This window comes from Panulirus ornatus, chromosome 42 (assembly GCF_036320965.1).
Source record: "Panulirus ornatus isolate Po-2019 chromosome 42, ASM3632096v1, whole genome shotgun sequence".
Taxonomy (NCBI): Eukaryota; Metazoa; Arthropoda; class Malacostraca; order Decapoda; family Palinuridae; genus Panulirus; species Panulirus ornatus.
The window spans coordinates 13,384,574-13,411,595 of NC_092265.1; the positions used below are offsets into that span (position 1 = coordinate 13,384,574).

The following is a 27,022-nucleotide window of genomic DNA, read 5'->3' on the forward strand; positions in this document are numbered from 1 at the left end:
TCATACTGCTTGCTCTGAGGTGAGAGAGGCAATAGAGCATATGAAAAAAAATCACTTCAGACTAAGAAATAATGAAATTTTTTTTGCATATGAAAAAAAATCACTTCAGACTAAGAAATAATGAAATTTTTTTTTATATGTTCACTTAAATTATGATGACAGGTACAAACGTTAATAGATGTACAGATATATATAATGATGAATAATATTTACAGCACTCTGTAGCACAAGGCTAACATTAAAAAATAAGCACTGGTGCTTTTAAATTGTAAATTGATGAAAGGCAGGTATTACTTTATAAGTATATAATTTTTACATGAAAACAGATCAAAGGTACAAGGTCATTATAAGTATAAATTTATATTTTTCTTCTTCAGCTGATTGGAGACACACCCTTGGACAACTACTTGATGAAAATGCTCGTTGACAATCCCAACAATAATTCCCCATCAAGTTAAGATGTGGTATACATGTGTGATAAAATGGCAGTCACGACCTTTAGTGTTTCTCTAATACTCATATTAATCGCATGCTTTAAGATGAGCCTTATTGAAGCACAGTGATGAATTGATTTTACATTGTCCAAATGTTATTGCTTAACATAGAGGAGACTTTATAGTTTTGGACGTATCTCTCTTGTGAGTATAATGAAATATAGACAGCTATTTTAAAAAAAAAAATGTGAATGCAGTAAATGAAATTGAGTGTTGCTTCAAAACTGTGGGTGATAATTGATACATTATGAAGTGAAGGAAATACAGAAAAATAAGAATGAGAGGTTTTACTGATAGTTTGATGATCCCAGAACTTGAATTACCTTCCAGTAAATGAACTGGACAAGCTGAAGGGATGTTTATGATGACAGTCTTCATGAACAGTAAAGTGATGAGACTGAAAATTATTAGTAGGTTCAAGTGATAACACTGAAGAAAAAACATTGTTTCTGTTGTAAATAGTCTAGCAGGTTTATATTTGTGATGAATGTTTATAGTTATATTTCTTCAAATGATTTGCTCAGGGAAATTTTAAATTTCTAAATTTTCCTCTGGGAAATTTAAAATTTCCAGACAAACATGATTAACAGTTATTTTTCCGATTACATTTGCCTTGAAAGGAATTTATAAGGAACAAAAAAATTGAAGCAGTCTTGTCATAAAACTTTCTCTTTTGTAAAATTCAAAGCATTCTGATTGTTCAATTTTTAATCAATATACAATTCCTCTGTGATCCGTATAGTGGAGGTCATTCAAGTGTTAAAAGTGGTATATACGTATATATATGATTCATTTGAACATTCAGGCTTCTCACTTGACACGTTACTGAGGTGGGAGGAATACAGTACAAATGTGCAACAAAAAGTTTAGACTTTTGCTCTTAGATTTTTCAGTGTATGATGCAATGATTATAAATGTTACTGATATAGGAATCTGTTGTAATGATTTTGTGTAGTGCAGTTACTACAGTACTTATAGCCCCTGGAAAAAGAAATTATGTTTAACATCTCAACTTGGGTGTATATAGAACTACTGCAAGTAAATCTTGGCATTTAGCATAATTCCTGTTCTGTGTTGGCCTACATGTAAATGCACAATATCGCAGTTGAGGTCATTGTAATATCTGTCTTAATTGCATTAGGATCAGTACAGTTATTATTTTTACATGTGTGTGTGTGTGATTGGTGCTACCAACTTTTACATTTTCTCGCTCATATATTTTGATAATGCTGAAATGAAAATCATCTTGCAATATGAGAGACTTAAGTTATTGAGGTATAGTGTGTTTTACCTAGATAAGTCATTCTTTTATTGTATTGTGTGTTTATAACTTATAAAGAACAGTGAGTTTTTCTTCCAGCTAATATAATTTAGCACAATCATCAAGTGTAATGTGTAAGTAGAAAATACTGTTTTCAATTTTATATGTATTGCTGAATGTAATTTTTCAGCTACCGCATTACTTAATTACAGGAAAGGTCCAGTTATGATGTGACTTGCGGTTAGATTGCAATTTTTTTCCAAGTATGCTGATCACTACAGATATTGATTAACCAATTCACTCATTACATTTGAGTGAATAATAAATATTCTATGGTAGCTGTGCTCCTAGACACTAAATATTCTGTGGTAGCTGTGCTCCTTTATATTGATGGTTAATACAAGGTTTCAAGGGCAAGAGAAATGTAAATAATATTTTTAAGTTTTTCTTTTTTTCATGTTGAGCTTCATTTTAAAATTAAATTTATAATTGTGAATTATCCATGATCTATTTGCACAAAGTTTTGTTTTTAATGGCTCATGTATATATTATGGTTACTGCTGTATAAAATTCATAAGTGCTAATAATCTTAGTACAATAGAGAATGTTGTGTGGAAAAATATCTTTACCTTAGTACAATGTGATTCAGTATGTCATGAATCAAAGGTGATGATAGTATACAGTTGGCGTTTCTTAAAATTATTGTAGTCATATTTCTACACACATTACCCGGTTGTGAATTGACTGCCTGCCTTGAGACGCCCAAGGCAAGCAGTCCCATTATTTAATGTTACCCTTTATAGCAAGATGTTGCTCAGGTTATCAACAAAAATATTGAACACTTACAAAATCACTTGTTAATACAGCATTTACAGGTATTTGTAGAGCAGATTCATTACAGTAGAAATGGTAAATTTGAACACTATCATATGCAAAAAATACAATCCACGTGAATTAAATTATTGTAGTTTTAATCTTTGGAAAAACAATGACAGTTTATGTAGTGTTGCTATTGGGGCATGAAGGGTATAGGTAAACCTGGAAATCTGCATCATTTCCTACTTTCTGTTGTGTATTTGATCTTTATATATAATATATACTTCATATAATTACTTTGCCTACTTCCTCCTAGTTCCTGTTAAGATATAATTGTGCTTCAGGTAGTATACCTTACTTGTTCTCTTCTGTGGTGACAGAATCATGTAGAACTTTTATAGACTTTAGTCACACTTAAGGATTTTTCACTTTTTTATATTTGGTTTTACTATATGAATTTTGTGCCCAGTGCTCAAGTTAAGAAAGGATGCAAACCTATATGTGGTAATTTGGAGGTTGCCTTTTTCTCGCTATGGGCATCTTTGAAACAATTTTTGTAAATAATATTAATACATATAATTTAAGTGTTGTTATAAATGCTGGAGAGACTATATGTAAATGATTATAATTAACCCTTGCAATCTGTGAATAAAGGGTAAATACATACTATGGCTCCAATGCTTGGCAGTGTGGACTAACAAAAGAACAGAAGTGAACTTTTAGACCTCATGATAAGTATCAATGTAGCCACATTAAAGTATTGAAATAAGGCTGATCATCAGTGTGTTTCCCTAATTCCAATGTTGGCCTGTTCAGAGGCATGTTGAAATAAAGGCATCTAAAATGATTACTGTGTTTTAATACATTACAGATATTTGAGAAACTACAAACATAACCCTTACCCAACACAGCAGTCAATACACTTTTTTTCTAAGTTACTCTTGCAGTTATTGAATCCATATAATACTAAAACAGTGAAGTACAATACTGAAAAGAGTATATGTGGTTCAGATTAACATAAGTCACACATACTACGAATACTGAGTATCCTGAAAGTATATTATTTTGGCCCTAACTTTACTCAGGTCAGAAGTTGATGGAAGGTCATGATAATTGCTCAGCCAAGGAGCTATTACCATTAGATAATATTTTCTAAACATGTAAGGGAGGCATTTCATGGCCAGCCCCTTGATAGGAGCTCCCGGAGGGAATGGGCTTCAGATATAAATATAGATTTTCTAAGACTAAAGGAAAAAATGCAACATTGGCCTAAACTTTAAGTTTACATCATTAGTGACAGCAAGGAAATTGCTGCATCAGTAATGATACCAAACAAAATTTTGTGTCTGTTTTCAGAGTTTTGCATTAAATTAAATCTGCCTTTCTGCAAGAGTATGGATAGTGTCAAAATTATTTGTGAACACCTGTGAGTGCTTAAGATTTTTTGACTGGAAGTTATTTCTTGACCTTAATAACCCTGGCAATTGATAGACCTACTGCCCAAATAACCAATTAACCTTTCTGAATAAGACAGCTTTTAAGAATACAAAGTGTATTCTGAAAAGGTTGGATGGCACAAAGACTGTGTGGAATGATACTTCACTGTGTATGCTACATAATATGTTTACAACAGAGAGTAAAACAACTAACCTCCCTCCACTGAACATTCCGGCTAGATATAGCAGCAAGATAACTATTTAATGAAATTAAGCTGTCTGGAAGAATACTATACTGCCAAATCACTGATGAATCAAATCCCCAACAATAGCAATTGCTTCAATCTCCACACGTCCTCCCTGTTGAAAAACTTATGCATTAATCACTATATAATAACACTTTCCATGTAAACCTATTCAACAATCAAATAATGAATAAACTGGACATTCAAATTTTTGTAATGGTCTAATCTACTCATGATGCAGCAACTAGAATTGTAAACTTGGGATTCATTTGGTTTCAGAAGAGGTTCAGGATGTGTAGATCAGGTGTTTGCTTTGAAGAATGTGTATGAGAAATAGAAAACAGATGGATGTGTATGTAGCATTTATGGATCTGGAGAAGGAATATGATAGGGTTGATAGAGATGCTTTGTGGAAGGTCTTAAGAGTGTATGGTGTGGGAGGTAGGCTGCTAGAAGCAGTGAAAAGTTTTATCGAGCATTTAAGGAATGTATACAAGTAGGAAGAGTTGAGAGTGATTGGTTCCCAGTGAAGGTCAGTCTGCAGCAGGGGTGTGATGTCCCTATGGTTGTTTAAGCTGTTTATGGATGGGGTGGTTTGGTAGGTAAATGCAAGAATTTTGGTGAGAGGGGCAAGTATGCAGTCTGTTGGGGATGAGAGTCTGGGAAGTGAGTCAGTTGTTGTTTGCCAATGATCTGGCCCTGGTGGCTGACTCAAGTGAGAAACTGCAGAAGTTGTTGACTGAGTTTGGAAAAAACTGAGTTCGAAAAGTGTGTGAAAGGAGGAAGTTGATAATAAATGTGAATAAGAGCAAGGTTATTAGGTTCAGTAGGGATGAAGAACAAGTCAACTGGGATGTAAGTTTGAATGGAGAAAAATTGGAAAAACTGAAGTGTTTCAGATATCTGAGAGTGGACTTATCAGTGAATAGAACCACGGAAGCAGAAGCGAGTCATGAGTGGGGGAGGGGTAGTGGGGTTCTGGAAGTGATGAAGAATGTGTGGAAAGAGAGAACGTTATTTCAGAGGGCAAAAATGGGTATGTTTGAAGGAAGTAGTTCAAACAATATCATATGGTTGCAAGGCATGGGCTACAGATACGGTTCTGTGGATGTGTTGGGAATGAAATGTTTGAGGACAATATGTGGTGTGAAGTGGCTTGACCGAGTAAGTGATGAAAGGGTAAGAGAGAGGCATGGAAATAAAAAGTGTGGTTGAGAGAGCAGAAGAGGGTGTGTTGAAATGGTTTGGACATATGGAGAGAATGAGTGAGGAAAGATTGACAAAGAGGATTTATGTGTCTGAGGTGGAGGGAACAAGAAGCAGGAAAAGTGAAAACTGGAGGGAAGGATTTCCAACCCTCTGCTTCCTCCCCTTTTAGTCACCTTCTTCGACACACAGGGAATATGTGAGAAGTATTCTTTCTCCCCTATCCCTAGTGATGGGAGAAGTGATAACAGAAAGTGATGGAGTGAGTATTTTGAAGGTTTGTTGAATTTTTTTTGATGACGAGTGGCAGATGTAGGGTGTTTTGGTTGAGGTGGTGTGTGAAGTGAGAGGGTCAGGGAGAATGGTTTGGTTCAGAGAGAAGAGGTGATGAAAGCCTTGCAGATGAAATCTAGCAAGGCAGCAGGGTTGAATGGTATTGCAGTTGAATTCATTGAGAAAGAGGGTGATTGTGTTGTTGATTGGTTGGTAAGGATCTGGAGAAGGCACATGATAGGGTTGATAGATGTTTTGTGGAAGATCTTTAGAATATATGATGTAGGAGGTAAGCCACTAGAAACAGACACGTTTTTATCAAGGGTGTAAGGCATGTGTATGAGTAAGAAGAGAAAATGTCCCCATGGTTGTTAAATATTTATGGAGGTGGTTAGGGGTAAATGCAAGAGTTTTGGAGAGAGGGGTGAGTATGCAGTCCCCTGGGGATCAGAGGCATGTGAAACGAGTCAACTGTTGTCCACCAGTGGCTGATTCAAGTGAGAAACTGGAAAGTTGGTAACAGTTTAAAAAGTGTATGAAAGGAAAAAGTTGAGAGTAAATGTGAATAAGAGAAAGGTCATTAGGTTCAGCAGGGTTGAGGGACAAGTTATTTGGGATGCAAGTTTGAATGGAGAAAAATTGGAGGATGTGAAGAGTTTTAGATGTCTGGGAGTGGACTTGGCAGTGAATGGAACCATGAAAGATGGAGTCATAGGGTGGTGGTGGGTGGGTAGGTGTGTGTGTGTGTGTGTGTGTGTGTGTGTGAAGATTCTGGGAGCGATGAATAAATGTGTGGAAAGAGAGAACATTATCTAGGAGAGCAAAAATGGGTATGTATGAAGGAATAGTAGTCTCCATGCTATTATATGGTTGCCAGGCATGGGCTATGGATAGGGGTTTGCAGAAGAGGGAGGATATGTTGCAAATGAAATTTTTGACAATGGTGAGGTTGTACAATCGAGTAAGTACTGAAAGGATAAAAGAGATGTGTGGTGATAAAGAGTGTAGCTGAGAAAGCAGAAGAGGGTCTGTTGAAATGGTTTAGACATATGGAGTGAGGAAAGTGGCAACAGGATATATGACAATGTCAGAGGTGGAGGAATCAAGGAGATGCGGGAGATAAAATTGGAAATGGAAGAAGTGAAAAAGATTTTGAGCTATTGGGGCCTGAACATTCAAGAGGGTGAAAGGCGTGCACAGAATAGAGCTAATTGGAATGATGTAGTATACTGGGGTTAACATGCTGTTAATGTCTGTGAAATGTCTGGGGTAAAAGCAAGGAAAGGTCTGTGGGGCCTGTATTAGGATAGAGACCTGAGGTTTCAGTGCATTACATATGACAGGTGGAGAATGAGTGTTGGCAGATGTGGCCTTGCTTCATCTATTTCCTGTCACTACCTTGCTGATCCAGGAGGTGGTGAGCTGTTTTCTGTGGGCCGGGTGGTTCCAGAAATGGTTGAAGGTTAGCAAGTATGAATATGTACATGTGTGAATATGCATATAACCACAAGAAAAATAAAAACACGATAAGTTTCTAAGTGCACTTTCATGTAATGATCACATCGTCAGGGGAGATATAAGAATGAGATAGAAGACATAAAACAGTCAGTTGATATACAAGGAAGAGATGTAGCTAAGACACCATTGGTAAACAAGCTTGTCTACTTATGACGTCTTAGCTACATCTCTTCCTTGTCAATTAACTGACTGCTTTACGTCTTCTAAATCATTCTTGTATCTCCCCTGACGATGTGATCGTTACATGAAAGGGAACTTGGGAACTTATCATGTTTCATTTTCCACATGTTTATATGCATATAGTAGATCACATGCACTACTGTGACCTCTTAATTTGTATATATGTATGTGTATATATTTTTTTATTATTATACTTTGTTGCCATCTCCCGCATCAGCGAGGTAGCAGAAGGAAACAGACGAAAGAATGGCCAAACCCACCCACATACACGTGTATCTACATAAATGCCCACACACGCACATATACATACCTATACATTTCAATGTATACATACAGACATATACATATAAACACATGTACATACTCATACGTGCTGCCTTCATCCATTCCCGTCGCCACCCCACCACACATGAAATAGTACCCCTCCCCACTCACATGTGCGAGGTAGCACTAGGAAAAGACAACAAAGGCCACATTCATTCACACTCAGTCTCTAGCTGTCATGTATAATGCACTGAAACCACAGCTCCCTGTCCAAATCCAAGCCCCACAAAACTTTCCATGGTTTACCCCAGACGCTTCACATGCCCTGATTCAATACATTGACAGCACATCCACCCCGGTATACCACATCATTCCAATTCACTCTATTCCTTACACGCCTTTCACCCTCCTGTATGTTCAGGCCCCCGATCGTTCAAAATCTTTTTCATTCCATCATTCCACCTCCAATTTGGTCTCCCACTTCTCCTTGATCCCTCCACCTCTGACACATATATCCTCTTTGTCAATCTTTCCTCACTCATTCTCTCCATGTGACCAAACCATTTCAATACACCCTCTTCTGCTCTCTTAACCACACTCTTTTCATTATCACACATCTCTCTTACCCTTTCATTACTCATTCAATCAAACCACCTCACACCACATATTTTCCTCAAACATCTCATTTCCAACACATCCACCCTTCTCCACACAACCCTATCTATAGCCCATGCCTTGCAACCATATAACATTGTTAGAACCACTATTCCTTCAAACATACCCATTTTTGCTCTCCGAGATAACTTTCTTGCCTTCCACACATTCTTTAACGCTCCCAGAACCTTCAACCCTCCCCCACCCTGTGACTCACTTCCACTTCCATGGTTCCATCCATGGTTAAATCCACTCCCAGATATCTAAAACACTTCACTTCCTCCAGTTTTTCTCCATTCAAACTTACCTCCCAATTAACTAGTCCCTCAACCCTATTGAACCTAATAACCTTGCTCTTATTCACATTTACTCTCAGCTTTCTTCTTTCACACACTTTACCAAACTCAGTCACCAACTTCTGCAGTTTCTCACCCAAACAACATCTGACTCACTTCCCAAGCCCTCTCATCAACAACAGACTGCATACTTGCCCCTCTCTCCAAAACTCTTGCATTCATCTCCCTAAGAACCCCATCCATAAACAAATTAAACAACCATGGAGACATCATTCACCCCTGCCACAAACCGATATATATGTGTATATATGTTCATACTGCTTGCCATTTCCTGCATTAGCGAGGTAGCGTTAAGAAGAGAGGACTGAGCCTTTGAGGGAATATCCTCACTTGGCCCCCTTCTCTGTTCCCTCTTTTGGAAAATTAAAAAAGAGAGGGGAGGATTTCCAGCCCCCCACTCCCTTCCCTTTTAGTCGCCTTCTACGACACGCAGGGAATACGTGAGAAGTATTCTTTCTCCCCTATCCCCTGGAATAATATATATATATATATTGTCCCTGGGGATAGGGGATTAAGAATACTTCCCACGTATTCCCTGCGTGTCATAGGAGGCGACTGAAAGGGGAGGGAGCGGGGGGCTGGAAATCCTCCCCTCTCATTTTTTTTTTTTTTTTTTTTCCAAAAGGAGGAACAGAGGGGGCCAGGTGAGGATATTCCAAAAAAGGCCCAGTCCTCTGTACTTAACGCTACCTCGCTAGTGCGGGAAATGGCGAATAGTTTAAAAGAAAAGAATATATATATATGTATATATGTAGGTATATATATATGTAGGTATGTATATTTGCGTGTGTGGACGTGTGTATGTACATGTGTATGGGGGGGGGGGGTTGGGCCATTTCTTTCGTCTGTTTCCTTGCGCTACCTCGCAAACGCGGGAGACAGCGACAAAGTATAAAAAAAAAAAAAAAAAAAAAAAAAAAATATATATATATATATATATATATATATATATATATATATATATATATATAAAAAGATGTTCTGGAAGGAGGTAAATAAAGTGCGTAAGACAAGGGAGCAAATGGGAACTTCAGTGAAGGGCGCAAATGGGGAGGTGATAACAAGTAGAGGTGATGTGAGAAGGAGATGGAGTGAGTATTTTGAAGGTTTGTTGAATGTGTTTGATGATAGAGTGGCAGATATAGGGTGATTTGGTCGAGGTGGTGTGCAAAGTGAGAGGGTTAGGGAAAATGATTTGGTAAACAGAGAAGAGGTAGTGAAAGCTTTGCGGAAGATGAAAGCCGGCAAGGCAGCAGGTTTGGATGGTATTGCAGTGGAATTTATTAAAAAAGGGGGTGACTGTATTGTTGACTGGTTGGTAAGGTTATTTAATGTATGTATGACTCATGGTGAGGTGCCTGAGGATTGGCGGAATGCATGCATAGTGCCATTGTACAAAGGCAAAGGGGATAAGAGTGAGTGCTCAAATTACAGAGGTATAAGTTTGTTGAGTATTCCTGGTAAATTATATGGGAGGGTATTGATTGAGAGGGTGAAGGCATGTACAGAGCATCAGATTGGGGAAGAGCAGTGTGGTTTCAGAAGTGGTAGAGGATGTGTGAGAAATACTTAGAAAAGCAAATGGATTTGTATGTAGCATTTATGGATCTGGAGAAGGCATATGATAGAGTTGATAGAGATGCTCTGTGGAAGGTGTTAAGAATATATGGTGTGGGAGGAAAGTTGTTAGAAGCAGTGAAAAGTTTTTATCGAGGATGTAAGGCATGTGTACGTGTAGGAAGAGAGGAAAGTGATTGGTTCTCAGTGAATGTAGGTTTGCGGCAGGGGTGTGTGATGTCTCCATGGTTGTTTAATTTGTTTATGGATGGGGCTGTTAGGGAGGTAAATGCAAGAGTTTTGGAAAGAGGGGCAAGTATGAAGTCTGTTGGGGATGAGAGAGCTTGGGAAGTGAGTCAGTTGTTGTTCGCTGATGATACAGCGGTGGTGGCTGATTCATGTGAGAAACTGCAGAAGCTGGTGACTGAGTTTGGTGAAGTGTGTGGAAGAAGAAAGTTAAGAGTAAATGTGAATAAGAGCAAGGTTATTAGGTACAGAGTAGGGTTGAGGGTCAAGTCAATTGGGAGGTGAGTTTGAATGGAGAAAAACTGGAGGAAGTGAAGTGTTTTAGATATCTGGGAGTGGATCTGGCAGCGGATGGAACCATGGAAGTGGAAGTGGATCATAGGGTGGGGGAGGGGGCGAAAATTCTGGGGGCCTTGAAGAATGTGTGGAAGTCGAGAACATTATCTCGGAAAGCAAAAATGGGTATGTTTGAAGGAATAGTGGTTCCAACAATGTTGTATGGTTGCGAGGCGTGGGCTATGGATAGAGTTGTGCGCAGGAGGATGGATGTGCTGGAAATGAGATGTTTGAGGACAATGTGTGGTGTGAGGTGGTTTGATCGAGTGAGTAACGTAAGGGTAAGAGAGATGTGTGGAAATAAAAAGAGCGTGGTTGAGAGAGCAGAAGAGGGTGTTTTGAAGTGGTTTGGGCACATGGAGAGAATGAGTGAGGAAAGATTGACCAAGAGGATATATGTGTCGGAGGTGGAGGGAATGAGGAGAAGAGGGAGACCAAATTGGAGGTGGAAAGATGGAGTGAAAAAGATTTTGTGTGATCGGGGCCTAAACATGCAGGAGGGTGAAAGGAGGGCAAGGAATAGAGTGAATTGGAGCGATGTGGTATACCGGGGTTGACGTGCTGTCAGTGGATTGAATCAAGGCATGTGAAGCGTCTGGGGTAAACCATGGAAAGCTGTGTAGGTATGTATATTTGCGTGTGTGGACGTATGTATATACATGTGTATGGGGGGGGGGGGGTTGGGCCATTTCTTTCGTCTGTTTCCTTGCGCTACCTCGCAAACGCGGGAGACAGCGACAAAGTATAATAAAAAAATAATATAATAATATATATATATTTTTTTTTTCTTTTTTTTTTTTGCTTTGTCACTGTCTCCCACGTTTGCGAGGTAGCGCAAGGAAACAGACGAAAGAAATGGCCCAACCCACCCCCATACACATGTATAAACATACGTCCACACACGCAAATATACATACCTACACAGCTTTCCATGGTTTACCCCAGACGCTTCACATGCCTTGATTCAATCCACTGACAGCACGTCAACCCCGGTATACCACATCGCTCCAATTCACTCTATTCCTTGCCCTCCTTTCACCCTCCTGCATGTTCAGGCCCCGATCACACAAAATCTTTTTCACTCCATCTTTCCACCTCCAATTTGGTCTCCCTCTTCTCCTCGTTCCCTCCACCTCCGACACATATATCCTCTTGGTCAATCTTTCCTCACTCATAAATAATATATATATTATTTATTTTGCTTTGTCGCTGTCTCCTGCATTTGCGAGGTAGCGCAAGGAAACAGACGAAAGAAAATGGCCCAACCCACCCCCATACACATGTATACACACACACATCCACACATGCAAATATACATACCTATACATCTCAATGTACACATATATATACACACACAGACACATACATATATACCCATGCACACAATTCACACTGTCTGCCTTTATTCATTCCCATCGCCACCTCGCCACACATGGAATACCATCCCCCTCCCCCCTCATGTGTGCGGGGTAGCGCTAGGAAAAGACAACAAAGGCCTCATTCGTTCACACTCAGTCTCTAGCTGTCATGCAATAATGCCCGAAACCACAGCTCCCTTTCCACATCCAGGCCCCACACAGCTTTCCATGGTTTACCCCAGACGCTTCACATGCCCTGATTCAATCCAATGACAGCACGTCAACCCCAGTATACCACATCGATCCAATTCACTCTATTCCTTGCCCGCCTTTCACCCTCCTGCATGTTCAGGCCCCGATCACTCAAAATCTTTTTCACTCCATCTTTCCACCTCCAATTTGGTCTCCCACTTCTCCTCGTTCCCTCCATCTCCGACACATATATCCTCTTGGTCAATCTTTCCTCACTCATTCTCTCCATGTGCCCAAACCATTTCAAAACACCCTCTTCTGCTCTCTCAACCATGCTCTTTTTATTTCCACACATCTCTCTTACCCTTACATTACTTACTCGATCAAATCACCTCACACCACACATTGTCCTCAAACATCTCATTTCCAGCACATCCACCCTCCTGCGCACAACTCTAGCCACAGCCCACGCCTCGCAACCATACAACATTGTTCGAACCACTATTCCTTCAAACATACCCATTTTTGCTTTCCGAGATAATGTTCTCGACTTCCACACATTCTTCAAGGCTCCCAGGATTTTCGCCCCCTCCCCCACCCTATGATTCACTTCCGCTTCCATGGTTCCATCCGCTGCCAGATCCACTCCCAGACATCTAAAACACTTTACTTCCTCCAGTTTTTCTCCATTCAAACTTACCTCCCAACTGATTTGACCCTCAACCCTACTGTACCTAATAACCTTGCTCTTATTCACATTTACTCTTAACTTTCTTCTTTCACACACTTTACCAAACTCAGTCACCAGCTTCTGCACTTTCTCACATGAATCAGCCATCAGCGCTGTATCATCAGCGAACAACAACTGACTCACTTCCCAAGCTCTCTCATCCACAACAGACTTCATTCTTGCCCCTCTTTCCAAAACTCTTGCATTCACCTCCCTAACAACCCCATCCATAAACAAATTAAACAACCATGGAGACATCACACACCCCTGCCGCAAACCTACATTCACTGAGAACCAATCCCTTTCCTCTCTTCCTACACGTACACATGCCTTACATCCTCGATAAAAACTCATCTGTTTACCGGCAATACCTTGCTAATGTGGGAAATGATGATCAAGTATAATGAAAAAAAAAAAAAGCTACCTTGCTGAAGCACGGGGCAGCGATGCTGTTTCCTGCGGGGCGGGGTGGCACAGGGAATGGATTGAAGGCAAGCAAGAATGAATATGGACATGTGGATATTTGCCTATGTCTGTATGTATATATATTGATATGTATATGTATGAGTATGGGCATTTATGTATATGTATGTGTACATGAGTTGATGGGTTAGCAGAGAAAGAATACTTACTACATATTCCCTGCATGACTTAAAGGAGTGGGAGCAGAAAGCTGGAAATCTTCCCCTGCAGTTTTACTTTTACAAATGAAAGAACAGAGATGGGAGCCAAGTGATGAGTTTTCCAAATTACATAAGATCAGAAAAAATATAAATATATTAAAAAGGGAAATACAGACATCTTTGAGCTTCACTGAAATTCAGATTATCCAAGTTACAACCTGAGTATCAGGAATGCTATGGCAAATTTATGACAGTATGGGATCAAATCCCTCAATACACTATTGAGTAGTCAGACTTCCTGCAAGCTACCAAAGGAAAATCAAATGGAAGAAAATGTCCTGATGTCACCATACCTTTGGTAAGTTAGCAACCTGGTAAGCTGCCCGGGCTGGTACGGCTTCAGAAAAGACTGAAAGGATAAAGTATGAACCATGATATGTACAATAATTAAAAAAAATGTATATTTGGTTAATGCACAACAGTACAATAGAGGAGAGTCAGAGAAGGATAGAAACTGCCATTTTGGCATTTATGAACTGACAGGCAACTTATCCCAGTATTCAAAGGCTATACTGTATTTTTTTATATTTATTCCATATCTCTGACACCCATCCATCTAGGAACTCCTAACAAGGAGTGGTCATGGCAAAAGAGTCCCCACTTATCCCTATCATTAAATACCTCTTTTACATACACATTCCATCCATCTATCCACCATTTCTCTCCTCCAGTGCCTTTCCTCTCTATTTTCCCACGTCAAAAGTGTTCTTCCTCTCACACTAACCTCCTTAATCATACTGTTATACACTCTCCTTGTAAACTCCGTCTTGCATTTTTTTCACATGCCCAATCCACCACAAAGTATTATGTTCTACCCACTCTACCATTCCGCACATTACTCCCTTTGCATTCCCTGCAATGTCAAACCTCTCATACATCCCCTCTTTCTTCATTCCATCTAGTCATACCACATCCTCTACTCAAACAGCTCATTCCTACAGCCAGGATTCTTGACATCTGTGACTCGTTCTATGTCCATGTTTTGACTGCATAGGTCAGGGTTGGGAGGACTATGCTGTCCCTTAATCCTTTCTTCACTTCCATATTTACACCTCTACCCTTTATTATTCTACTGAGACCCAATGACTCTTCCATCTATATTGCCGACTCCCTTATCTCTCCTTTCATAACACCAAATTCACTAAGGTATCTCTCAAATACTTAAATTCATCACCTCTTCCAGTCTAACCCCCTTATATCTATACTGTAGTTTAGTACACTTTATTCACTCACTCTTTGTAACTCTGCAGGGCTTTGCAAAATCTACATATTTTTAATGTTTCCTTTCAAACACCATTACTGCACTTTTACTCACATTTACCTTCAATTGCCTACACTTAACACATCATATAACACACTTACAACCTTTCACAATTCCTCTTTTATCCATCTATATCTCTTGACACCTGTTTCCTCAGGGAACTCCCATTAAGAGGATGGGAATGGCAAAAGAGGCTCTAATTTCCGTCCTTACATCATTCCATGCATTCTTTCTCCATTTTTCTCTCTCCAGTACTCTTCCACTCTACTTTCTTGAGTCACAGGTGGTCATCTTATACCAACCCCTTTTATCATACTATCATAAACTCTTTTTGTATACTCTCCATCTTCACCCTCAGCAAACAACACAGTATGGGGTGAAAGAGACATGAATGCAAAAACAGGGAAAGTGGGTGCAGAGAGATATGGAGTCACTAGCCACCATATCACACCACCATACTTTTATCTCTGCATCCTCTTTCCCTATTTCTGCATTCATGTCCCTTATCACTCCATCCATAAATGTTAAAAAGTCACAGTAACATCATACAGCCCTGCCTCATACCCAAACGTATCCTGAAACTTTCACTCAGCTCTCCATCCACTCTTACACATGCATTTGCTCCTCTAAAGATGGCTTTCATAGCATTTAACACTTGTCCCCCTACACCATATATCCTCAAAACATTCTACTCGACTCTGTCATACACTTTCTCATGATCCATCAAAGCTGCATACTGCTTGTTATCATTTGCTAGATACTTTTCCACAGTCGCCCTCATCACAAAAATCTAGTCCAAACATCCCCTAACTTTCCTAAAACCCCCTTGCTCCTCACTTATTCTGCATTCAGTCATTTCCATCATTCCATCAATCAAAACTCTTGCATGCACCGTGCATCATAATATATTAAGCAGAATTTCTCTTCTAGTGATGCAAAACCTCTCACCTTTAGGCTTAAGCTCAAGTTTAGGTTATAAAAACCCATTGTATTTCAAATTGCATTGATATATATGTCATCAGATTTTATGAATGATCCACACTCTTCCCATATCAATGCTGTCAGATTAAGCGAGTTCTTTTTTATACTGTTTTCTATTCTATCTATCATCATTCCATTTCCAATTCATTAGGGTGACTCGGACACAAACAGCATCAATAACATCATTATCCTTTCCCTCTTCTACATCATCAGCCCAGATCCACTGTATTCAAGTGAAACAATAACTTCAACAATTTTATGAGCACTTCTTACTTCTTCACTTTACACACTACATTCATTAACTTACAAAGCCTAAGGTCTCCATTCATACCTCTTTCATAAACAAAATGCTTCCATTACATTCAATCCCCAATCCTTTCTCGAGCTTATTCATCTGGAATAGCCCCAGCCCTTACCAAATTTTGCACTAAATCTATGCATTTCTCTCGTGGTTTCTCTCTCCTTGTACCTTCTTATGTAGTACAATATTTCTTCTTGTCTAGCCTATCATTTGCCATGTGTTCTATCATGAAATTATCTTAAAATACTTCAATCCATATGACTTCACACAGTACAACTTTTATACCTCTTCATTTTATCTGTCCTCTAATAAAAACTATGCTATTCAAATCATCCCTCATATACATCCGGGTTTCATAAACATTCATCAGAGTAAGGATGAGTACCCTAACATTAAAATGTGCAATTTCTTAAATATTATCCATTCAGCAGATCTTTCAATGCATCCTTTGCTTGGATCGACATACTTTCAAATTCAGATTGCCCTACTAGCATCCTTACTAAAATCCACTCTCAAATATTCAAATTCATCCATAACTTACAGTTCTAATCGCATTTTTTCTAAGTATCTTTAGAATGCTTATTACCTCTTTTGCTGCAAAAACTTTCATATATGTTCCAAAGCATTTCTTAACAATTACGTGAAAATAAACATTGGAAACTGCTAAATCTAACATAGCCTCTGAAATGCTGCCAAATCATGTGGGGTGATGCCATCCATGAAAAACTGATGATACACCAATACTCTTATAATTCGGTATAAACCTTCTCTGTATGTTCACAATATTTCACTTGCTATATGCACATTAACATTAGGATGTGTAGTGCATGAATCAATCATACAGTAAACTTCATTTTTATTTCTAAACTTGTTCGTTGATTCCACATTACCGAGGCAATGCCAGGAACAGATGAGAAAACTGCTTCATTCATTCACATCTATTTTCTAGCCATCACATGTAATACACAGAAGTCAGAGTCCCCTATCCACAACCTGGCTTCAAATACCTTTCCATGGTTTTCCCAGGTCACTTCATGTGTTCTGATTCAGTCTACTAATGGCATGTCTCCCCATGTATACCACATAGCTCCCTTATCTCTATCCAGTGTATGCCTTACATTCTCCAGCATATTCAAATCCTGAGCACTCAAACCTTATTCATTCCAACCTTACATCTGCAATTCAGTATCCCTCTTCTTATACTCTCCACCTCTGACAAATACATGTACATCTTCTCTGTCAACATCTCCTTAATGATTCTTTTCATATGTTTAAACCATACTCTTCTTATTATCACACCCCTCTCTTATCCCATCATTTCTTGACCAACCACTCCCACACTAAACAGTTCCCAAATATTTCATTTCCTATGTATTCACCCTCTTCCATATATTCTCATCTTTAGCTCATGTCACCCATCCATACAGCACTATCAAGACTACTATGCCTTCAAATAAGCCCATCTTCACCCTCCCAGATAGCAAACACTCTTTCCTTACATTCCTTGATCTCAGGACCATTGCCCTCTCCCTCACTCCATGACTCACTTCAGCTCCCATGGTTCCATTTACTGCCATGTCCACCCCCAGCTATCCAAAGCACTTCACTTCCTCCAAGTTTTCTTCATTTAAACACACACCTTAAATAACCTGTCTCTTTGCACTGCTAAGAACCTTGGTTTTTATCTCACTTACTCCTTTCACACACTCTCCCAAACTCAGACACTAACTTCAGCAGTTTCTGACTTGAATCTGCCAACATTGCTGAGTCGCAAGCAAACAACAACCAACTCATCTCCCAGGTCCCTCCATCCCCTACAGACTTTCTATATACTTACTTTTCTCTCCAAGACCCTAGCATTCAGCCTACCCCTCACCCCCTCTCCATAAACATATTAAACAACCATGGTGACAACACATACCCCTACCGCAAACCAAACATGTCCTGGAACCACTTTAGCCATTCTACACTCAGTCTCTCTTGCTTTCATCACCCTCTTTTAACCCATATCATTTCCCTGTTTTATGAAAGCCTCCGCACATCTTCACCCCCGCCTCTACCGTCTTACCCAGAGTCTCTCTTTTGCATGCCTATCAATTAGTATATATTCCAATAATGCCTGCTTACCATCTTTCCTACACCAATAAATATGTATATATCCACTTGTAAACCAAGTATTCCCAATCACTAGTCCTGTTTTGGTACACAACTTCACAAGCTGTTCGCCATTTCCATTTAATACCCTACTGTATCTCATGCCCCGTTATACCCTCAACTGTCACATTAGCTACTTTTGTATTCAAATCATCCATTACAAATAGCCAATCTGTCACATCAAAACTGATGACACACTCATTCAGCTCCTCTGAAAACACTCACCACTCATGATCAGTCTTCTTATTATCAACTTTAATTTTTACCCACATCAGTCTGGGGCTCACTTTCTTAAATTCTTTCACACAATCTCACAACCCCTCCTTCAGCAGATAAACTAACCCTTCCTTAGCTCTCTCTCACACTAACCCCTGACTTTACCCATGACATTTCCAAACTATTCTTCCCCCTTTCCCTTGAGCTTTGTTTCACTCAGAGATAGAATATCTAAGTTCATTTCCTCAAAAAAATTACCTATCTCTACTGTCCTCTTATCTTCATTATATCTACACACATTTAGACACCCCAGCATGAGTCTTCAAGAAGGATGAGCACTTCTCACTTGGCTCCTTCGCCAAAAGTGAAAAGGCAGTATCATTGTCTTTTGACAAAACAGAATACAGTCTTGTCAAAGAACTTCTCAGAAGGAGTCTATCCTGCCCCTGCCACTGAGTATAGCACAACCTTGAAGCTACAAGAGCCCCTGGGTAGCGGGGCCCAGGGTTTCATAAAAGAAACTATAAATATTCATAATAAAATGTTTTACATACCTGGGAGTGAACATGGCAGGGAAAGGAATCATAAAAGCATAATTGTGTCACAAGGTGGGTGAGGAGATAAAGGTTCTGGAAGTATTTCATAATGTGTGGAAAGAGAAGTTATCATCTAGAAGGGTGAAAATGGGTATGTTTGAAGGATTAGTGACCCCTGACAATGTAGTGTGGACACAAAGCATGGGGTATACATGAGGATGTGTGGAAGACTGTGGATAAACTGGAAGTAAAATGTTTGAGGATAATAAATGATGAGCGGTTATTTGATCAAGGAATTAATAAAAGGGTAATAGAGAGGTGTGGTAATAAGAGGAATATGGTTTAGAGGGCTGAAGAGGGTGTGCTAAAATCACTTAGACATATGGAGAGTCTGACTGAGAAGAGGTTGACAAAGATGTAATATGTGTAGAAGGTAAGATGACAAGGAGATGACTGGAGATGGAAGGAGAGAGTGAGATAGAGTTTGAGTGCTCAGGGCATGACATGTAGGAGGGTGAAAGACATGCAAGGGATAGAGTAAATTGGAGCTATATGGTGTACCGGAGGGGGGTATTGTCATTGCACTGAACCAGGGTATATGAAGCAGGCAGAGGAAACTACAGAAAGGTCTGCAGAAGCCTGGTTGTGGACATGGGGCTCTGGTTTTGGTGCATTACCCATGGCAGCTGATGAATGGATGCTAGCAAATGAGGCATTTCTGCATCTGCTCCTGGTACTCCCTAACTAATGCAGAAAACTGTGAAAGTGTATGAAAGAAAAATATTTATTATATGTATGTTGTGCTTTACTATAGACAGTGTAACAAAATTATTTTCTGTATACTTACACTTTGAATACACCTCATTCACTTTGGCAAAATCGTTGATATCTGCTAACAGCACTGTTGTCTTCACCACTATAAAATGAAATAAACAATCAGTAAACAAGAAATTACACCTGTGAATCATATACATTTTTTTACCACAAAACTGAAACTTTAATCTATAAACTTTAAGTTATACAGAGCAAAGAGCATATGGAAAGTCATTTCTGTACATAATGTATTTCATCAAAAAACTTTTTATTCAGCCCAAATCAGCATACAAAGTTAGTAGAAGAATACTTTAAATACACTAATATTCTATCAAAGAACATAGCAGTAACATGAATCTGTAAAATCTTTGCTCCACATATACCCCCTTAAATACCAAAAATACAAGCTTACCATGTTTGAAGGTACATCCTACTGCATCAAGAATATGACCCATATTGGTCAAAGCAGTATTTGTTTGTTCAACAACGTCTTCACTAACCAAGTTCATAGTCTTTGGGTCCAATCCAAGCTGGCCTGAGATGTAGAGTGTGCTGCCTGCCTGCACTGCTTGGCTGTTCAAGAAATACTACGATATAATATTCATTTAAAAATCAATCTCCAGACAGCTATCTACATGCAAATCAGTGATAGCTACTTCATGGAATAAATTTTTTGTTCAAATTTGTTGCATGGAGTGTGAAGGAATGCATGGAGAGTGAAGCAAAAGTTTTAATATACATGTTGGTGTTAGGCAGAGCAGTGTGACGTCTTCATGCATTTTTAATACATATATAGGGGATAGAGGAGAAAGAATACTACCCACGCATTCCTTATGTGCTGCAGAAGGCGACTAAAAGGGATGGGAGTGGGGGCTGGAAACCCTCCCCTCCTTGTATTCTAACTTTCTAAAAGGGGAAACAGAAGAAGGAGTCACACGGAGAGTGCTCATCCTCCTCGAAGGCTCATTTTGTGGTGTCTAAATGTGTGTGGATGTAACCAAGATGAGAAAAAAAGAGAGATAGGTAGTATGTTTGAGGAAAGGAACCCGGATGTTTTGGCTCTGAGTGAAACAAAGCTCAAGGGTAAAGGGGAAAAGTGGTTTGGGAATGTCTTGGGAGTAAAGTCAGGGGTTAGTGAGAGGATGAGAGGACAAGAGCAAGGGAAGGAGTAGCACTACTCCTGAAACAGGAGTGGTGGGAGTATGTGATAGAGTGTAAGAAAGTAACCTCTAGATTGATATGGTAAAACTGAAAGTGGATGGAGAGAGATGGGTGATTATTGGTGCATATACACCTGGGCATGAGAAGAAAGATCATGAGAGGCAAGTGTTTTGGGAGCAGCTGAGTGAGTGTGTTAGTAGTTTTGATGCACAAGACCAGGTTATAGTGATGGGTGATTTGAATGCAAAGGTGAGTAATGTGGCAGTTAAGGGAATAATTGGTGTACATGGGATGTTCAGTGTTGTAGATTTATGTGCTGAATAAGGACTGGTGATTGGGAATACCTGGTTTAAAAAGAGATATACATAAGTATACGTATGTAAGTAGGAGAGATGGCCAGAGAGCGCTATTAGATTACGTATTATTTGATAGGCGTGTGAAAGAGAGACTTTTGATGTTAATGTGCTGAGAGGTGCAACTGGAGGGATGTCTAATCATTATCTTGAAGGTGAAGATTTGTAGGGGTTTTCAGAAAAGAAGAGAGAATGTTGGGGTGAAGAAAGTGGTGAGAGTAAGTGAGCTTGGGAAGGAGACTTGTGTGTGGAAGTACCAGGAGAGACTGAGTACAGAATGGAAAAAGGTTAGAACAAAGGACGTAGGGGGAGTGGGGGAGGAATAGGATGTATTTAGGGAAGCAGTGATGGCTTGCACAAAAGATGCTTGTGGCATGAGAAGCGTGGGAGGTGGGCAGATTAGAAAGGGTAGTGAGTGGTGGGATGAAGAGTAAGATTATTAGTGAAAGAGAAGAGAGAGGCATTTCGATGATTTTTGCAGGGAAATAAGGCAAATGACTGGTAGATGTATAAAAGAAAGAGGCAGGAGGTCAAGAGAAAGGTGCAAGAGGTGAAAAAGAGAGCAAATGAGAGTTGGGGGTGAGAGAGTATCATTACATTTTAGGAAGAATAAAAAGATGTTTGGGAAAGAGGTAAATAAAGTGCGTAAGACAAGGGAACAAATGGGAACTTCAGTGAAGGGGGCTAATGGGGAGGTGATAACAAGTAGTGGTGATGTGAGAAGGAGATGGAGTGAGTATTTTGAAGGTATGCTGAATGTGTTTGATGATAGAGTGGCAGATATAGGGTGTTTTGGTTGAGGTGGTGTGCAAAGTGAGAGGGTTGAGGAGAATGATTTGGTAAACAGAGAAGTGGTAGTAAAAGCTTTGCGGAAGATGAAAGCTGGCAAGGCAGCGGGTTTGGATGGTATTGCAGTGGAATTTATTAAAAAAAGGGGGTGACTGTACTGTTGACTAGTTGGTAAGGTTATTTAATGTATGTATGACTCATGGTGAGGTGCCTGAGGACTGGCGGAATGCTTGCATAGTGCCATTGTACAAAGGCAAAGGGGATAAGAATGAGTGCTCAAATTACAAAGGTATAAGTTTGTTGAGTATTCCTGGGAAATTATATGGGAGGGTACTGATTGAGAGGGTGAAGGCATGTACAGAGCATCAGATTGAGGAAGAGCAGTGTGGTTTCAGAAGTGGTAGAGGATGTGTGGATCAGGTGTTTGCTTTGAAAAAAGCATGCGAGAAATACTTAGAAAAACAAATGGATTTGTATGTAGCATTTATGGATCTGGAGAAGGCATATGATAGAGTTGATAGAGATGCTTAGTGGAAAGTATTAAGAATATATGGTGTGGGAGGTAAGTTGTTAGAAGCAGTGAAAAGTTTTTATCAAGGATGTAAGGCATGTGTAAGTGTAGGAAGAGAGGAAAGTGATTGGTTCTCAGTGAATGTTGGTTTGCGGCAGGGGTGCGTGATGTCTCCATGGTTGTTTAATTTGTTTATGGATGGGGTTGTTAGGGAGGTGAATGCAAGAGTCTTGGAAAGAGGGGCAAGTATGCAGTCTGTTGTGGATGAGAGAGCTTGGGAAGCGAGTCAGTTGTTGTTCGCTGATGATACAGCGCTGATGGCTGATTCATGTGAGAAACAGCAGAAACTGGTGACTGAGTTTGGTAAAGTGTGTAAAAGAAGAAAGCTGAGAGAAAATGTGAATAAGAGCAAGGTTATTAGGTACAGTTGGGTTGAGGGGCAAGTCAATTGGGAGATAAGTTTGAATGGAGAAAAACTGGAGGAAGTGAAGTGTTTTAGATACCTAGGAGTGGATTTGGCAGCAGATGGAACCATGGAAGCAGAAGTGAATCATAGGGTGGGAGAGGGGGCGAAAGTTCTGGGAACATTAAAAAATGTGTGTAAGTTAAGAACGTTATCTTGGAAAGCAAAAATGGGTATGTTTGAAGGAATAATGGTTCCAACAATGTTATATGGTTGTGAGGCGTGGGCTATAGATAGGGTTGTGCGGAGGAGGGTGGATGTGCTGGATATGAGATGTTTGAGGACAATATGTGGTGTGAGGTGGTTTGATCGAGTAAGTAATGAAAGGGTAAGAGAGATGTGTGGTAATAAAAAGAGTGTGGTTGTGAGCAGAAGAGGGTATTTTGAAATGGTTTGGTCACATGGAGAGAATGAGTGAGGAAAGATTGACAAAGAGGATATATGTGTCAGAGGTGGAGGGAACGAGGAGAAGTGGGAGACCAAATTGGAGGTGGAAAGATGGAGTGAAAAAGATTTTGAGTGATCAGGGCCTGAACATGCAGGAGGGTGAAAGGCGTGCAGGAATAGAGTGAACTGGAACGATGTGGTATACCAGGGTCGACGAGCTGTCAATGGATTGAACCATGGCATGTGAAGCATCTGGGGGTAAACCATGGAAAGTTTTGTGGGGCCTGGATGTGGAAAGGGAGCTGTGGTTTTGGTACATTATACACGACAGCTAGAGACTGAGTGTGAACGGATGTGGCCTTTGTTGCCTTTTCCTAGCGCTACCTCGCACACATGCGGGGGGAGGGGGTTTTCATTTCATGTGTGGCGGGGTGGCGACGGGAGTGAATAAGGGCAGACAGTATGAATTATGCACATGTGTGTATATGTATATGTCTGTGTGTATATATATATATGTATATATGTATATATGTGCATGTGTATGCATATACATGTGTATGTGGGTGGGTTAGGCTATTCTTTTGTCTGTTTCCTTGCGCTACCTCACTAATGCAGGAGACAGCGACAAAGTATAATAAAATAAAAAATAAATATATATATATATATATATATATATATATATATTATATATATATATATATATATATATATATATATATATATATATATATATATATATATTATATATATATATATATATATATATATATATATATATATATATATATATATATATATATCCTGATGACTTCTTATTCCATGATAAACTGCCTTACTCATTCAAAACAGTCAATGTATCTTAGGTTACCAAATTAATCACAATTTGCATGCAGTTATATAAATAAACACATTTAACAAACACTCAACATTTACCAAGCCAATTTACAGCAACAATGCAAATGACACCATAACATTCATATTTTTTCAATTGACATGGAAAATACCACAAAGCTAAGTTGATGGGGAACATTACGAGAGATTTCCATGGGTTATGTTAATGTTTGCAGGTATATCCCTTCTTTTCTCCCATATAATTATGGTTCCATTATCTATTATCACGACATTAAATGCAATGCTTTAAACCACATTCCCCTCGTCTAAGTCGCTTATACTAAGTGCTGGGAGTGTACTAAACATAAGTTATTTCAGTGGTGCCCCTACACTGGAGCTTTGAAAAAAAAAAAAATCTTATTTTGAGCTTACCCCAGCTCAAAATTAGTAAAGAATATAATATTTCCTCCATCCATGATAACTGAGTTTAACCATATTTCTTACATAAGTTGTTTCAGTGGTGCCCCTAAACTGAGCTTTGCACAAAAATATACCCTATTTCGTGCTTACCTCAGCACAAAATTAGTAAAGAATAATATAATCTTTCCTCCATCCAGGATAACTCTGAGTTTAACCATATTTCTTACATAATTATAAGATTTCAGTGGTGCCCTTAAACTGGAGCTTTAAAAAAAAATCCTATTTTGTGCTTACCCCAGCTAAAAATTAGTAAAGAATATAATCTTTCCCCCATCCAGTATAACTCTGTCTAACCATATTTCTTACATAATTATATATCATTTCAGTGGTGCCCTTAAACTGGAGCTTTACAAAAAAAAAAAAAATCTATTTCGTGTTTACCCTAGCTCAGAATTAGTAAAGAATAATATAATCTTTCCTCCATCCAGGATGACTCTGAGTTCAACCAAATTTGGGTTGTCATGGGAACTGCAGTCCCCCAGTAATAACTTCTTACATAAGTTATTTCAGTGGTGCCCCTAAACTGGAGCTTTACACAAAAAAATACCCTATTTCGTGCTTACCCCAGCTCAAAAGTAGTAAAGAATGATATAATCTTCCCTCCATCCAGGATAACTCTGAGTTTAACCATATTTCTTACATAATTATAAATCATTTCAGTGGTGCCCTTAAACTAGAACTTTACAAAAAAAAAAAATCTTTCGTGTTTACCCCAGCTCAAAATTAGTAAAGAATAATATAATCTTTCCTCCATCCAGGATAATTCTTGAGTTCAACCCAAATTGGGTTGTCATGGGAACTGCAGTCCCCCCAAGGTGCCATCATCCATCACCCCTCCACCTCACCATCCACCCTCAGGGTTCCCTCTGCGGTCCCCACAGACACACCGGCAGGGGAGGGAGGCTTAAGTTTCCTGTTCTTCTGTAAATATAACAAAAGATTGGCTACCTCACCTGTAAGGACCAATGGCAGCGGGGGCTTTGGGTGTAGAAACCACTTTTCTAATGATCTTAGATGCCATTTTGAATGCCTAGCCCGGGATTTGTTAATGATGTTAGGACGTTGCTATGCCGAGACCATCTCATGGCCACCGTGCATCATCATGCCACACGTGTTGGCAACTGCACGTGGCAACCTATTATATTTAATTTCTCTGTTATGCATCGTTACCTGTGGATAGTACACATGTGATTAGGTATAACATTAAATTTCAGACATTTTTTGGTATGTAATATTGAGATCCATGCGCTGAAATCACGGGGAAATCCACACACAGAATACTTTACTTAGTAACTACCCATTAAAGGTTGGGTTCCACCCCCAGTGATCTGGTTTGTGATTGGTCCCCGTCAGTGTCTGCCTAACCATCATTGGTTGTGGCCAGAGACAGGCCCCCAAACAAAATATATACAATGGATATCTCTATTTTTTTATTATCTGGTTTGTTCTGGTAGTAGGGGCAACGGGAAAATCCGCTATAAAGATATTCAGTAAAATTCCTCAGCACTAATGATTAGCAATTTGTTCTTACAAAAACTCTTAACACATTTCTCAAAAGAAAAAATGTGTATATCTATATTCTACAGGTTCACCGATTTACAGTATTGATTACACAACCAGCATTGACAGCTTCACTTTCCCAAAACATTTAAGTTTATTATAAGAAAATTTTCCCTGCCAACAAAAGCATATTGTTTTACTGAACAGAATATCCTTGATCATTACTTACATTAAAAATGTATCAGCATTCAAAAAAGATGGCAGGGCTCTTAACAAACTTATTACAGCTATACGACGGCCGTATTTTAAATTTAATCAAATAACTAAAACTCAAGTTCTGTAAGATACAATGTAAAGGTCATTCTACCAAACTTCAGCTGTTCTTTTTACTGGACTAGCGATTTCAGAATGTCCCCCTCTTTGAAGCCCCATCTTCTGAATATTCTTAGCAACATACAACTTAACTCTATGTATTGTCTC

At 39.2% G+C, this 27,022-nt stretch overlaps 2 protein-coding genes across 12 annotated transcripts in view; one reads left to right on the top strand and one right to left on the bottom strand.

Annotated features, from left to right (window-relative positions):
- usp (retinoid X receptor ultraspiracle) overlaps positions 1 to 3,418 on the top strand; it is a 219,883-nt gene extending 216,465 nt beyond the window's left edge. For all 11 annotated transcript variants that reach the window (XM_071686570.1, XM_071686573.1, XM_071686572.1 and 8 more), the window contains one exon: positions 378 to 3,418. In XM_071686570.1, coding sequence (XP_071542671.1) covers positions 378 to 458 — 81 coding nt within the window. In that variant the 3' untranslated portion in view covers positions 459 to 3,418. The remainder of the gene's footprint in view (positions 1 to 377) is intronic.
- UK114 (reactive intermediate imine deaminase A homolog UK114) lies at positions 3,414 to 26,154 on the bottom strand. The gene is made up of 5 exons (XM_071686574.1): positions 25,996 to 26,154; positions 20,480 to 20,640; positions 20,102 to 20,170; positions 14,099 to 14,154; positions 3,414 to 4,367 (listed from the first exon to the last, which is right to left on the bottom strand). The coding sequence occupies exons 1-5, from the start codon at positions 26,061 to 26,063 to the stop codon at positions 4,311 to 4,313; spliced, it is 411 nt and encodes a 136-aa protein (XP_071542675.1). The 5' UTR covers positions 26,064 to 26,154; the 3' UTR covers positions 3,414 to 4,310.
- Positions 26,155 to 27,022: the final 868 nt, after the last annotated feature.